The following is a 14,741-nucleotide window of genomic DNA, read 5'->3' as shown; positions in this document are numbered from 1 at the left end:
ATATTGCATCATATGGTTTGGATCAACTGCAGTTTGTTTGTCCCCTCACCTATTAAACGATATATACGTATATGTATGTTTTATAAAGCACTCCGTTAATTCCCCTAATTGATGCTCTGAGGGCTGAGCCCGGCTGCCATGGGTGGTGGCAGGCTTGCCAGCATTGCCTCTAATGGAAACCACTTGCCAATGGGACTCCCCGGCCCTACCGGCCCCGTAAACCTCAGCGGTCCCCTCTCCGAGGGTGCTGCCCAGACCTGAGGAGCCCCTGGGATGCAGCTCGGAGGAACTGAGGCGGCAGGGCTGCCTATTCCCTGGGTTTAGTGGCCCTCTGTGGGGGTTATGAGAATGAGAAACTCCAGTGAGATCATGCCCAGCTTGGCTGCACACGCTGTTCTTGTTTTAATACTGTTTAACCATCTGTGCAGCGTAGGGATGCTGGTGTTGGCCACCTTCCTGTGGGGGTGGGAAGGAGTCCTGTGTCATGTCTGCTGGGACCACTGTTCCCGTAGGCGAGGACTTGGCTGGGCCGCTCAGAGTTTCTTCTTGGAGGGACACCTCTGTCCTGCCTCAGTCAGGTCAGCAGGCGCCAGCTCTCCCCGTCCCAGACTGTCACTGAGAGGCCCTGAGTGTGACCTCAGGGCATTGAGGCAAGCGTGGCCATGCTTGGTGCAGCCCCAGCTCTGTGTTGGGGCCCTTTCTTCTTCCTCCAGCACCAAAGGATGTGCAGGGAGGAGCTGCTCTGTAAATGGGGCTGTCACCCCAATATTTTAGGGTTGCTCTGATGCCATGGGGTTAGTTCGTGAGAAGAAGAAAAAGATTTGCACTCTTTCCTTCTTTTTTTTTTCCCCAACATCTCAAACAGAAAGAGACTTTTGTTTGGGTGTTGTTATAAGGAGGATATTTGCAAATTTAGAGAGAAATAGAAAGAAAGTATAATAAATAACCATATGCTTTTCACGTAGATTTATGAACTAATATTTTGCTCCATCCATCTACCCACCCATCTACCCACCCACCCACTCACCCACCTACCCATCCATCTACCCATCCACCCATCCATCCACTCATCTATTTATCTCTCCATCCACCCACCCATCTACCCATCCGTCCTCCCATCTACCCACCCATCCATCCACCTACCACCCATCAACCCATCCATTCATCCTCAACCCACCCATCTACCCATCAACCCGTCCATCCACCCACCCACCCATCCATCCATCCACCCATCCATCCATCCATCTATCCTCCATCCATCCATCCACTCACATATTTATCCATCTATTTCTTTCCACCTTTTTTGACTGCAATATTTGAAAGTAAATTACAGATATGATGCTTCACTCTTAAATACTTGAGCATAATATGTCTTAAAAATAGGGACATTCTTCAACATGACCGCAAGTTCATTGTTCTATCTTAGAAAATTATATTAACTCAATCATATTGTTTAATTCACAGGCAATATTCAGATTCTCAAAGGTGTCCTCGAGATATAGTTTATATATAGTGTGTGTACACACCCATGCATGCCTGCACATGTGCACACATGTGTGAGTGTGCATGTGTATGCATGTCTTGCAGATGCATGCTTGTGCATGTGCACGTGTGTGTGTGCTTACCTGTGTGTGCATGTGTGTATGCGTGCATGCATTTTACTCAGGATCAATGTAAAAGTTGCATTTGGCTCTTCTGTGTCCGTAATCGTTCTTAATCTAGAACAGTCTCCCTGCCTTTTCATTGTCATGACTTTTGTAAAGAATTCAAGCCTGTGGTTTTGTAGATTATCCCACATTATGAGTGAGATTCAGGTTAAAACATGGTTCTGGCAAAACTACTACGTACGTACTGCTTTTGTTGAGTCCCATCAGGAGGCACAGATATGGGCAGCCCCACCCTTGCTGAAGCTGATCTTATCCTTGATTTGGGTCTGGTTCCTACCAGCTCTTCCTCCCTGCAGGTGAGGCTAATAAATAATCTGGGTGACACTCTGAGGTCCCTGCCACAGTGTCCTGAGCCCCAGCAACCTTTCACTGAATGCCTTTGGCATATTTGATGATTCTTGCTGTAATCAGTTATCACATTGGCTTTATGATGGATATTCTGATTTCTGCACTTACTATGATTCTGACATTCCTTCTAAATTTATTAGCTGGTAAAAAAAGAACTTGCCCCACTATTATTTTTGCTGTATTATTGTTGTTTTCAGTGTGCCTATGGATTTGTGAACTTCTAAAAAATTATTCAATGTGTTATAATCTGTTACCACCATGCTTCCTTTTTTCATTTCAGATTTTGGAATAACTTTAGACTTACAGAAGAGTTGCTCATATAGTGCAGAGAGTTCCTGCATATCCTTCATCCAGCTTTCTTTCCCTAGTGTTTTAAATTGTTTGTCTTTTTGTTTTTGTAAGAGTACTTTATATATTTTGGACCTTAGACCCTTATCAGATATGTGACTTGGAAGTATTTTCTCCCATTCTGTGGGTTGTCTTTTCCCTTTCCTGATAGTGTCCTTTGATGCAACAAAGGTTTTAAATTTTGGTGAAATCCAATTTATCTATTATTTTTCTTTTGTTGTTTGTGCTTTTGGTGCCATATCTCAAAGAAACCATTGCCAAATTCAAGGTTATGAAGGTTTACCCCTATGTTTTCTCCTAACAGTTTATGGTTTTAGCTCTTACATTTAAGTCTTTGAACCATTTTGAGTTAACTTTTGTATATGGTGTGAGGTAGGATCCAACTTCATTCTTTTGAATGTGGAGATCCAGTTGTTCCAGAATCATCTGTTGAAAAGACTGTTCTTTCCCCATCAAAAGGTCTTGGCACCCTTGATGAGAGTCAATTTGCCACAGATGTTTATTTCTGGACTCTCAGTTTTATACTATTGATCTATATGTCTGTCTTTATACCAATACCACACTGTCTTGATACTGTAACTTTGTAGTAAGTTTTGAAATTGGCAAGTGTGAGTCCTACAACTTTGTTCTTTTTCAAGATTGTTTTGGTTATCCTGGATCCTTTGCATTTCCATGTGAATTTTAGGATCAGCTTTTGCACTTGGACAAAATAGGCCACTGGCACTTTGTTAGGCTTCCCTCTAATGTTACCATCTTATGAAACCATGACACATTTGTCAAAACTAAGAAATCAGCACTGGACATGACTATTAACTAAACCCTGGACTTTATTTGGATTTCCCTAGTTTTTCCAGGCACCTGCTTTTTTTGGTCCAGGATCCCATGCAGGATCTCACACTGTATTTTGTGTCCTCCAGTCTGATGGTTTCTTGGTCTTTCCTTGTCTTTCATGACCTTGACACTCTTGAAGAGTTCATTCTTCTTTCTGCTACTCCAGTTTCCCAAATTTGGCTGTGGGAGTGAGTACCTTTGGGTCAGCTCCTTAAACAGGTGGGTTCTTGTCTTCAGTGGGAAGTAGAATGACATTTATTAACCACCCACGGTGAACAGAATGATACATTCATCATTTCATTGGATCCTCAGGACCTTCTGTCCAGGAGATATAATCTTATTTTACAAATGGGGAAACTGAGGATCAGAGAGGTGAAATGACTTGCTCAAGGACCCACAGTGAGAATGATACTCACCACTCACCACCTCAGATTACCCTCCTCTGGGCATTGAGGGTGGCCCAGATGTTTGGGGAGTATCATGGATTGTAAAACATGGGGCAGAGGAGGGAACCTATGGGGCAAAAGTCCAGAGGATGACTTCTCATGCAGCCTGTAACCTCAGTGTTGGATATGGTCACACTCCAAGCTCTTGGGGAGGTCAGAGGACCTGAGAGACCTCAGCTGTAACACAGGGAATGAGGGCAGCTTGGAGGTTAAGCATGGGGCTCTGGCTTCAGCCCTTTGGGGTTTGAATCCTGTCCCCACCACTCACTGATGTTGGGAAGGGACCAAACCCCCTCTGGAAACTTAGAGATTGTCATAGAACCCAACTCATCAAGTGTATATCCAATGAGAAGTTCCAGGCCATTGCCAGCACTGGTGCCTGTGAAGTTAGGGAGTAGTCCCCAAGACCATCCCCCCCAATTGCAGAATTTTGGGGGTCACCAAACCACTTTCAGTTTCTTTAATCTCTAGAGGGAGTCACAGAATCACTGAAAGATGTTAGAATCACAGTTACAGTTTAATACAGTGAAAGATACAGATTAAAATCAGGCAAGGCAAGAGGATTATAAGGCAGGGGCCAGGTGAGTTCTGAATGTGAACTTCCAGTTGTCCTCCCCCCACAGAGTCAAGCACAGTGTTGCTTTGCCGGCAACAGCGTGTGACTACATGCATGGTGTACTGCCAACCAGGGATGTTCACCTGAGCCTCAGTGTCCAGGGTTTTTATTGGAGGTTAGTCACGTAGACATGGCTGACCACCTGCCTGGCCGACCCTAGTCTCAGCCCCTCCAGAGGTCAAACTGAGATAGTGTGGCCCAATGTCCCTACTGTAAATTATATTATTAGTATCTGGTGTGGCCCCAGACCCCAGGTAAACAAAGACTCATCAGGCAAGACATTTCAAGGCCTTAGAGATCACCTTCCAGGAGCAGGGGACAAAGGCCAGACCTCTCTTAGGCTAGGTTCAGATCCTTACTACACTGCACTCACTGAGAGTTTCCATACCCTTACCACGTTTCATCCACAGCACAGCCCCATTTACAGAGCATCAGCTGAGGTTGCCATGGGGATGTGGCCACAGCCAGGAACAGGTGCTGAGCACTCAGCTCTGAAGCCAGTGCTCCCCCCTCAGCTTTCTTGGCCTCCCTGTGGTCCCACGGTGTCCTTCTCCCAAGGGTAGGCTATGGCATTGGTGCTGGGCTGTGGGTGCCAGGCATAGCTCCCCATGCTACGTGTCTCCCACAGGTCGGGGAGGATGCCCATTTCCCAGTGAAGTCCACGTGTCCCTGCAATTTCACTCTGTACTATGAGGTGGCCGCGAGGGGCAACATTGTGCTCTCGGGCCAGCAGCCTGCCCACATCACCCAGCAGAGAAGCAAGCGGGCAGCCCCGGAGAAACCCATCCGCTTAATGCACCTTTCCGAGACAGGTGAGCTAGGCCACAGGCTGGAGGTTCCTATATTCCTTCTGAACCATTGAGACTGGGGTGGGCGCCCCAGCAAGGGGGAGTAGGCAGGGTGCAGCCAGGAGGGGGGCCTGCCTCAGGGTGGAGGGCACATGTCCCAGGCAAGACCGGGTTGGGTCCAGGAGGTTGGGCAGTGACCAGCTGTTGGAGGCAGCTCCTCTTGAGGCTGCCATGGGCTGGGCCCCTGCACAGGCCCATGCTGTGCCAGGTTGCCATCTGCCAGGCCCCCTCTGCCTTTGCCCAGACCGATTCCCCATTTAGGGGTCCTTCTTTTCCCTCTCCTTGACTCCACATGTTCCTCACAAGACCCACCTCCTCCCCTGGATCTTCCCAGCCCCCTCCTCTTCACAGCTGTTCTGCCTAAAGCAGAATCCCCTAACTAAGGACTATGGGCACTTGCAGGATGTTCTTTGTGATGGAGCCTGTGCTGTGCACTGTAGGGTGCTGGGCAACATCCCTGGTCTCCCCCCACTAGATGCCAGTGGCAACCCCCCTACACACAGTATGACAACCTAAAATGTCTCCAGATATCACCAGTGTCTCTAGGGGGAAAAGTGACTCCTGGGTGTGAATCACTGAGATAGATAGATAGATAGATAGATAGATAGATAGATAGATAGATAGATAGATAGATAGGGAGACAGATTCATAGAATTATCAATAGATAAATTGATGGATAGAGTCATAAATTGATGGATAGAGTCATGGATAGGTGGGTGGATAAATAGATAGCTTTATAGATAGAATCATCAATAGATAAATTGATAGATGGATGATTAGATAGAGTCATAGTTGGATGGATGGGTGGATAATTGGATGGATGGATGGATGGATAGTTAGATGGATGATGGATAGGAAGGCAGGCAGACAGGACGTCAGACAGGGTCTCTCTCATCCAAGTCACTTTCTCATCCCCCACACTACTGATGTTTGGGGCCGGATTATTCTCTGTGGGGCTGTCCTGTGCATTGTAGGGTGTTGGATAGCATCCCTGGCCTCCACCCACTAGATGCCAGTAACACCCCCAAGTTATGAAAACCAAAATTACCAAATGTCCCCTGGGGAGCAGCATTGCCATGGTTGAGAACCACTGGCCTGAATGGTGCTTTGGACATGGTGCACCCACATCCTCTTGGGTTTATCTTCCCTTCTGGGTGAAATAACAGGGGATGTGAGTTAGTTGGAGTAGTTGCCCTGGGCTGGCATCTCTTCGTGCTGCACCCTATGTAACCCACAGGGCAACTGGGGCTTCAGTGGTTCTACTGTGGGATGCTGAGTTTTCATGTCTCTCCCCACCTTTGACTTGTCGAAGAGCCCTCTCCAGCCCCAGCAGCAGAGGTCAATGTGTGCGTGACCTCTCTCCGGCTGACCGTGACCCCCAGCATGGTCCCCCTTGGCCGCCTGCTGGCCTTCTACGTCAGGGAGAATGGAGAAGGGGTGGCTGACAGCCTCCAGTTTGCTGTTGAGACCTTCTTTGAAAATCAGGTAGAGCATCGGGGACCAAACTGGGGGAGGGAGAGGAGGTGGGCAAGAGTCATCAGGGCTGAGGGCTCCAGGGTGTCGAGGCTGGGGTGGACTGCGCACAGCTGCCAGTCAGACTTCACATAGTATGACAGGCAGGACTTTTAAGGGTTGCCCTACCTTCAGGATCCTAAGTTGCGTCTTTACTGGAGATCCTCCAAAACTCACCCAGATGGGGATTGCATCCATTACACACAGGAAAAGTGGTCAGCTGTTCTCTGTCCCTGCTGGGCTCCAGACCTAAGGGACACCACTCACGTCCCCCCAAACGGGCTCCGCCCCCCATGTCTTCTCCCTGCGCCCTCCAAAACTGGCTGCAAAATGTCCTCTGTCACCACCCATCTCCCCACCTCTCTTCTCCCCTCCCATCTTCTGCACAGAATGTACCAGTTGCACCAGCCTAGTTCCCGTCATTCAGCCTCCCATCCTTGTCCTCATCTGGGCAGCAAAGCCAGGGTCCCAGCTGAGCTGACGAGGACCGACTCTTCTAGGAGGGCAGAGAGGGTGGGTGGGTGGGTCTGGAGAGTTTGGCCAAGCTCCCGAGTTTTCTGCTGTGTTTGGGTCCAGGTTTCACTGACATATTCAGCAAACGAGACCCAACCCGGGGAAGTCGTTGATCTGCGGGTCAGGGCTGCAAGGGGCAGCTGCGTGTGTGTTGCTGCAGTTGACAAGAGCATCTACTTGCTCAGGTCTGGGTTTCGGCTAACTCCCACCCAGGTGAGCGGGGGCCCTTGGGCGCTGGGCTCCAGCATCTTCACGGATGTCTCTTCCTTTCCAATAACTGAAAAGCCCCGTATAAATCCAGATTGTCTCTCTTCACTGGGTTCATTCTCAGCAAACCCCATCCTTATCACTGTTTGGGTTCAGTTAAGAGATCTTGGAGTCAAATCCCCAATGTGACATTGTCCGGGTCCCACCTCTTCAGCCCCACGCTGCCCATCTTAAAAATGGGTTAATGCCACCAACTCCTGTCTCGTAAGATTGGTTCTAAGTGATACATGTGAGAGGAGGTTGAGATGGGAGCATGCCAGGCCAGTTTGGGTTGAAAAGAAACCCTCAGTTGACCAGTTCCTACTCCCCTTTGTTTGTAGGTTTTCCGGGAATTGGAAGATTACGATGTTTCTGATGCTTTTGGGGTGTCCAGGGAGGATGGACCCTTCTGGTGGGCTGGGCTGATGGCCCGACGACGCCGGCGCTCCTCCATCTTCCTGTGGCCCTGGGGCATCACAAAGGACTCCGGGTTTGCCTTTGCTGTAAGGAGAGGTGGTCTTGGACCCCACCGCCCCCTTCTGAGCTCCTTTTCCTTTGAAACAAAGCATCTCGGGGTACAGAGATGGGTTGGGGTGGAAGTTTCTAAACTTTTAGCATTGCAGAATCTTTTTTGATTCTCCCCAGTGGAAGCTCATATGTGGACCCTCCCAATTTGCAAAACGGATGAGAGCAGATTAAGTATCATTGATAACTTGAACTTGTTCTGGAGCAATGACGATGAGAGTGCTTTGGTGGAAGGAAAACCTACAGTATGGGTGCAGGTGCCGTGTTCTCAGGTGGTGGCCTCACCCCTTGCTGACATTTATAGCTCAAATCTGTCCCCTTCCTTTCTGGCTCCGGGGACCAGGGCGCTGCTGGAGACACAATACACACAAATGTCATTCTAGCCCACTTTAGCATGCTGGCGGTCTCCACTCAAATGCATGAGGGCACTTTTCATCCCAGGTTTTAAATCATTTAAAAGGCCTCCATGGGAATCCTCTGGTGGTCCACGGGTTAGGACTCTGTGCTTTCACTGCTATTGCCTGGGTTCAATCCCTGGTAGGGGAACTAAGATCCTGCAAGCCCTACGGCATGGCCAAAAAAAATAAAATAAATAAAAGGCATCCTTTTCCTCCCACTTTTATTATGGAAAATTTTCAAACATACAGAAAAGTTGAACGAATTAGCGAACACCTGTAGATCCACCACTTGGATCCCACAGTTAACATTTTGTTGTATCAAATACATATACCAATATATATACATATATTTTTTTTTATTTAAGAATTTTTATGATATGGACCATTTTCCTAAAGTCTTTATTGAATTTGTTACAATTGCTTCTGTTTTATGTGTTTTGGTCGTGAGGCACGTGGGATCTTACCTCCCCGACCAGGGATCAAACCTGCACCCCCTACACTGGAAGGTGAAGTCTTAACCACTGGACCACCAGGGAAGTCCCTATATTATAACAGTAATAACTGCAGCCCACAGTCATTGGCTCTTGGTCTGGATTAGGCACTGCACCAATTGATTTGTTTTAAATAGAGGTGAAATTCACATAGCAGAAAATTAACCCATTTTAAAGTGAACAATTCAGTGGCATTTAGTACTTTCACAGTGCTGTGCAAACTAGCACCTCTGTCTAGCTCCAGAACATTTCCATCACACCAAAAGGAGACCTGTCACCATTTGCAATCACTCCACACCCACACTCCCCCAGCACCTGGCAACCACTGATCTGCCTGTGGTTTTGGACATCTCATATAAATGGAATCATACAAGATGTGACCTTTTGTGCCTAGACCACAAACGTGCTGGCCTCCCCTCTGCTCTGCCCTGGATGGTCCCATGACCCCCTTAGTCCATATCACCAAGCCTGGAGAGAGGACTGACTCCCTCAGGGCTATGCAGCAGTGATGTTGGGGCAGTGACCTCTGGGACTACAATGTCCACTTCCCCACTCTGGGTCTGGGCATTGTCTGTTGCCTAGGAAACAGGACTGGTGGTGATGACAGACCTGGTGAGCCTGAACCACCGGCAAGACGGCGGCCTGTACACTGATGAGGCTGTCCCTGCCTTCCAGCCCCACACAGGGAGCCTGATGGCAGCAGCGTCCTCCAGACAACCCCCCAGGTAATTGCCACTGCCTTGAGCAGGGTTGACTAAACTCATACTGTTGACATTTGGGGCTGGATCATTTCCTGCAGTGAGGCTGTCCCACGCACTGTAGGGTGTTGAGTGGCATACCTGGTCTCCACCAACCAGATGCCAGTAACCCCCCGCCCCTACCCCCAGTTGTGACAACCAAAAATGTCTTCAGACATTGCCCACTGTCTCCTTGGGGCCAGACTCATCAATGGCCTAGTGGGCTGGGGCACTGAGCACTTTGGCCCTGCTCCCCCGGTCCTTGGACCCATCCAAGAGCATGGAATTGGGGGTTGGGGTGCAGAAGAGAAGGAAGGTGCAACGGGGAGCAGATCTGCCTAGGGACAAACAAATCGGGGCAGGGTGGGAAACTGTGGCTTGATCCTCCCACTCCCAGAGGCTCTGCTTAGAAAATTCTTTCTGTTACCCTTTCTCCTTCCTCCCACCATTTCCTCCTTCCTTCTCTTCCTCTCTCTTCCCCCTTCCCCTCCAACTCTTTACCTTTTGGAGTTAGATACCAAGTAATTACTTTTCAGTCTTTCTTATTTTAAATCAAATGTTTAAGCCTCAGAGTGTTGCTTTGGCTGCATCCAAGTTGTGCTATGAAGTGTTTCCATTATTGCTGGCTTCCAAATAGATTCTTACTAGCAGAAAAATTGATTTGCCCAGATGTGGCAAGTGACTTACCCAGATGTGTTTTCAATTTTCAAGTGATTTTTAAAATTATTATTATTTTATGTGTTTTATAAATTTGTGTCAGATGTGCATCATGGCCAGCGAACATGGTCTGTATGATATCCACTATGGTCAACAAACATAGTCTGTATGATACCCATCATCTGGTTTTTATTTTGGAGACTGGCTATGTGGTATATGGTCTGTTTTTGTAAATGCTCATATCTACTTGAAAAAAATGTCCAAGCTCCTGTCATTGGGTATAGGATTCTCTATGAGTACTTTTGGTCAAGTCTATGGTAGATGGTGCCCAAACCCTCCATATCCTTGCTCATTTTGCTTCTTTGTTTGTTTGCTAACTTATCAATTACTGAGAGAGAAGAGTTCACATCTCCCCCTTAGACTTGTGGCTTTGTCCCTGGTCTCATGGAAACCTTTGTTTCACAGGAGGTAGTGTTTCCTGTTCTCTCCTGTCTTTCCCTTTGTCCCCTCCCTTCTGCTCCTCCATCACCCACCTGTCTTCTTTCCCACCTTCTTCATTCCCTGCCTCTCCCACTAGCTCCTCAACTCCAGCCAGCTTGGGGAGGGGTAGGGTGTTTTGAAGACTTGCCTTTTCACTCTCTCTGAATTTAGGGGTGTGTAGGCTAGGAAAGGGGAGGCAGGCCTTAGATATACCCTTTCCTGCCAACTCATTCAATGAGAAGCACAGAACCAAGTGGACCAGGGATGGGCTCAGTGTGGTCAGCAGTGCCCCAGCATCTGGGTCTCTTTGGAGACCTTGAGGGTGGCATCCAGACTCCTTAGCCCTTGTTCTGAGACAGATGTGGCCCAGAGGATCTCCCACCCTGGCAGACCTGTCAATGAAAGCCCTCTTCTTCTTTCAAGCCCCCTCTGCCCAGATTGGGAACCTTCCCAGTCCCCCCCAGTCTCCTCTGCAGTGGTTTCTGGATACCTGGATCCCCTAGGTTCTTCCTGCCCAAGTCACACATTTAACAGGCCCACAGGAGTCCTCGTTTCCAAACTCCACATCAGGACATAGACAGACCAGGCTCCCCCTGTGGTACTTTGGACACACACGAAGGCATTTCTGAGATGTGGTTGAGTGAGGAGGTGGAATATTGGCCCCTGAGGATCCTTCAGCCAGACACTACTCTGGAAGCCTGGAGCCTCCCATGTGTGTGCCTCCTGAGAGCTTGGCCTGAAGTGGATATGCAAGCAGCCTCGAAACCCAAAACCTCAAAGGGAATTGTAAATCCCAATGCAGAAAGGCATAAGAAATGCCTTAAAAAGCAAGTGTTTGTGCCTTTTTGTAATTGGATAACGCATCCTTATTCTGAAGGATATTTTTCTTAACCATATGCATGTGGTTAAATTATTTTTCAAAGAGTATGAAAGGGTATATAATGAAATGGAAGTCTCCCTCCCACCTCCAGATCCTCCATTCCCTTCTAAGAGGCAATAATGGTCGATAATTCCTTAGATATTGTTCCAGAAATTTTCTGTGCATACACAAGGATTTGAAAAAAAAACGCAATGGGAAAGTACTATAATACTGTTCTGTGCTTTCCTTTTTAAAGTCAGCGATAAACCTTAGAGATCATTTCATACCAGTACATATATACTTACCTCACCCTTTTTCACTGACATGTAATATTCCACTGTGTGAATGTACTATCATTTGATTAACCAAATGCCCTATGATGGAGCTTTTGGCTGTTTGTTATTTCTCACAGTGCTTCAGTGAACCATACTATAGTCTGTCTTTGCACATGTGTCTGTGGTTAATTTCAGGGTTCATCCCTGGGAGAGGTAACCTCAGATTGAAAGAGATGTGAGCATTTTTAATCTTGAGAAGTTTTGCCAGATGTCAAGTAGGGCTTATTAATATTATTTTTTTAAAGAATAGGACAGTCCCTGGACTTCCTTGGCAGTCCAGTGGTTAAGACTTCACCTTCCAGTGCAGTGGGTGCAGGTTTGATCCCTGGTTGGAGAGCTAAGACCCTACCTGCCTTGGGGCCCAAAAACCAAAACATAAAACAGAAGCAATATTGTAACAAATTCAATAAAGACTGTAAAAAAAAAAAAAAAAAAAAGAATAGGACAGCCCCTGAGGAAGGTGGGCCGTAAGGCTTCTGAGGATAAACCAAGAATGAAAGCACATGAAAGAATGTATATATGTATAACTGAATCACTTTGCTGTACTTCAGAAACTAAACTAACACAATGTCATAAGTCAACTTACTTCAATTAAAAAAAACTAAAAAAAAAAAAATGAAAGCACAGAGGAAGGGGGAGAGGGGGTAGGAGAGCTCTATGTAATGATGCAGAAAAACATGGCAAACCCAGGGAGGGAAATTAACAAAGGAAAGGACATGGAGTGGTCCCTGTGGCCCTTCTTACTTTCTAAATTCAGGATGCGAGACACCACTGTCATTTTAAGAAGCCTCTGTCAAGCCTTTGATGCCTTGCTTTTACTAGTCCTAATCAAGTAGAATGTTAACCCTGCCAGGTGAAAGAATTAACACATTATGTCCTATTAGAGTAGAATACTAACCTTTCCAGGTCAGAGAATTAAAACATGTAGAATATTAAGCTGCTGAGTAAGAGAATTAACATGTTATAGGCTAATCAAGTAGAATGTTAACCTGTTTCTTTCTTTTTAAAAAAAAAAATTTCCATAGAGCAGAGAAGAGGAAAAGGACCTACTTCCCTGAAACATGGATTTGGCACTGTCTCAACATCAGGTACAGTATGATTTCTTTCTTTTGCTGCCTTTGTGGGCTGACTCAGAGGCACTCATGAAAGATGGTTCCCAATCGGTTTGCCTGGAGATCTGACACCAACATCTGAGTAAGACATTGGGCATCCTTTTCTATCACATAAAACTCAAAGCTATGAAGTCAGCCCCAAATCCCTCTGCAGCCTCAGACATCTGCCCATGAAATATGAAATTTGAGGGCTTCATGCCTCTTAACAACTCCCTCTTGGGGTAACTCTATCCGCTCTGTTTATATAACGAGCTCATTAAAATGATTACAGTTCCCTGGAACATGAACTCAATTCCACCCACCACCCCCTCCTCGCTCCTCAGGGGACTCAGGCTCCTGCCCGCAAAACAGGCTGCTTCTCTCAGCACATTTCCTTTCTACATTGTTTTCTCTTTTAGTTCGCCTTGAAGCAGCAGTGCTGTGCTAAATTCTTGCCAGATGCAGTTGGCTTTTTTCTTTCAGTGCTTAGTGTCAGAAGGCAGTGGTGACTCGCCCTGGGAAACCAGTTAAGCATGAAAGTTCAGACCCTGGGGCTAGTGGGTTGGCCAGCGGGTGGACCTACTGCTGAGCTGGGGTCCCCTTCTTGGCATGAGATGCCATGGCACATGCTCAGCACAGAACCAAGCACTCAGCTGGGGGTTCCTCAGGCTGCTTTCACGGATGTGCGTGTCCCCATTATGGGCAGTCTTCCCCGCTGGTCAGAACAGAAGCTGATTACTGCATTTTGTTCTTGGAGTCCAGATTTAAGATGGGCTGTCGGTCCATCATTAGAGATGTACAGAAAGTAAAAATGTATCTATTTTCTGTGTGCTGGGTGATGTTTTGGGTGCTGGGTAGTGTTTTTGGTGCCAGGGATGGCACCTTGAACAAGGCAGACAGGATCCCCTCATGCGTAGAATTTATGTTTTATGCCCCCAAAGGCTTCATGCTTCAGTAGGGCCAGTGTTCTCATGGAGGCCTTGGCCCAGGGCTTGGAAGGAAGTAGAGGGACCCTTTGGGGAAGCCAGAGAGACTCCCAGGGCAGGTGGAGCCCAAGCTGGGTCCCACAGGATAGATAAACAAGAAGGGGGGAAGGGTATCCAGGAGGCGGGGCCAGCATGCGCAAGAGTTGAGGCATGGGAGAGGCTGGTGATGGTCTCACGGTTGAGATGAGGCAGGTGGAGCTAAGAGGCTGAGGCAGGGAGCACGAAGGCCGTGTGCTTTGTGGTGGGGGTGTGGAGAGCCACAGAGGGTTGCTGGGAGGCGTTTGGGATTTGAGACGGTTTCTCTCTGTTGGCTGGAGCAAGGATGAGTCAGAGAGTACAGATCTGAGACCAAGGAGGAGGTTCTTGCTGGGCCCAGGCAAGGACTCGTCAGCTCTGTTTTTTTTTCTTTTCTAATTTTTTTTGTGGTACGTGGGCCTCTCACCGTTGTGGCCTCTCCCGTTTCGGAGTAAAGGCTCCAGACGCACAGGCCCAGCAGCCATGGCTCATGGGCCTATCTGCTCCGCGGCCTGTGGGATCCTCCCAGACCGGGGCACGAACCCGCGTCCCCTGCATCGGCAGGTGGACTCGCAACTACTGCGCCACCAGGGAAGCCCTGTAATTTTTAAAATTGGTAAAATACACGTAACATAACATTTACCACCTTAACCATTTTTAGGTGTACAGTTCAGTGGTAATAAGTGCATTCGTACTGTTGTGCTGCCATCACCACCCTCCGTTTCCAAAACTCTTTTCATCTTGCAAAACTGAAACTATGTCCCCATTAAATACTAACTCCCCAATCCTCCC

At 47.6% G+C, this 14,741-nt stretch overlaps 1 protein-coding gene across 2 annotated transcripts in view; it reads left to right on the top strand.

Moving 5' to 3' along the window:
- CPAMD8 (C3 and PZP like alpha-2-macroglobulin domain containing 8) overlaps window positions 1-14,741 on the top strand; it is a 100,076-nt gene that overhangs the window by 29,117 nt on the left and 56,218 nt on the right. For both annotated transcript variants that reach the window (XM_059062710.2, XM_067032419.1), the window contains exons 14-19: window positions 4,885-5,068; window positions 6,417-6,589; window positions 7,193-7,342; window positions 7,717-7,878; window positions 9,372-9,514; window positions 12,883-12,945. In XM_059062710.2, the coding sequence (XP_058918693.2) occupies window positions 4,885-5,068; window positions 6,417-6,589; window positions 7,193-7,342; window positions 7,717-7,878; window positions 9,372-9,514; window positions 12,883-12,945 (875 nt within the window). The remainder of the gene's footprint in view (window positions 1-4,884; window positions 5,069-6,416; window positions 6,590-7,192; window positions 7,343-7,716; window positions 7,879-9,371; window positions 9,515-12,882; window positions 12,946-14,741) is intronic.

Source organism: Kogia breviceps, chromosome 4 (assembly GCF_026419965.1).
Source record: "Kogia breviceps isolate mKogBre1 chromosome 4, mKogBre1 haplotype 1, whole genome shotgun sequence".
Taxonomy (NCBI): Eukaryota; Metazoa; Chordata; class Mammalia; order Artiodactyla; family Physeteridae; genus Kogia; species Kogia breviceps.
This window is presented reverse-complemented; position numbering and strand designations above follow the sequence as displayed.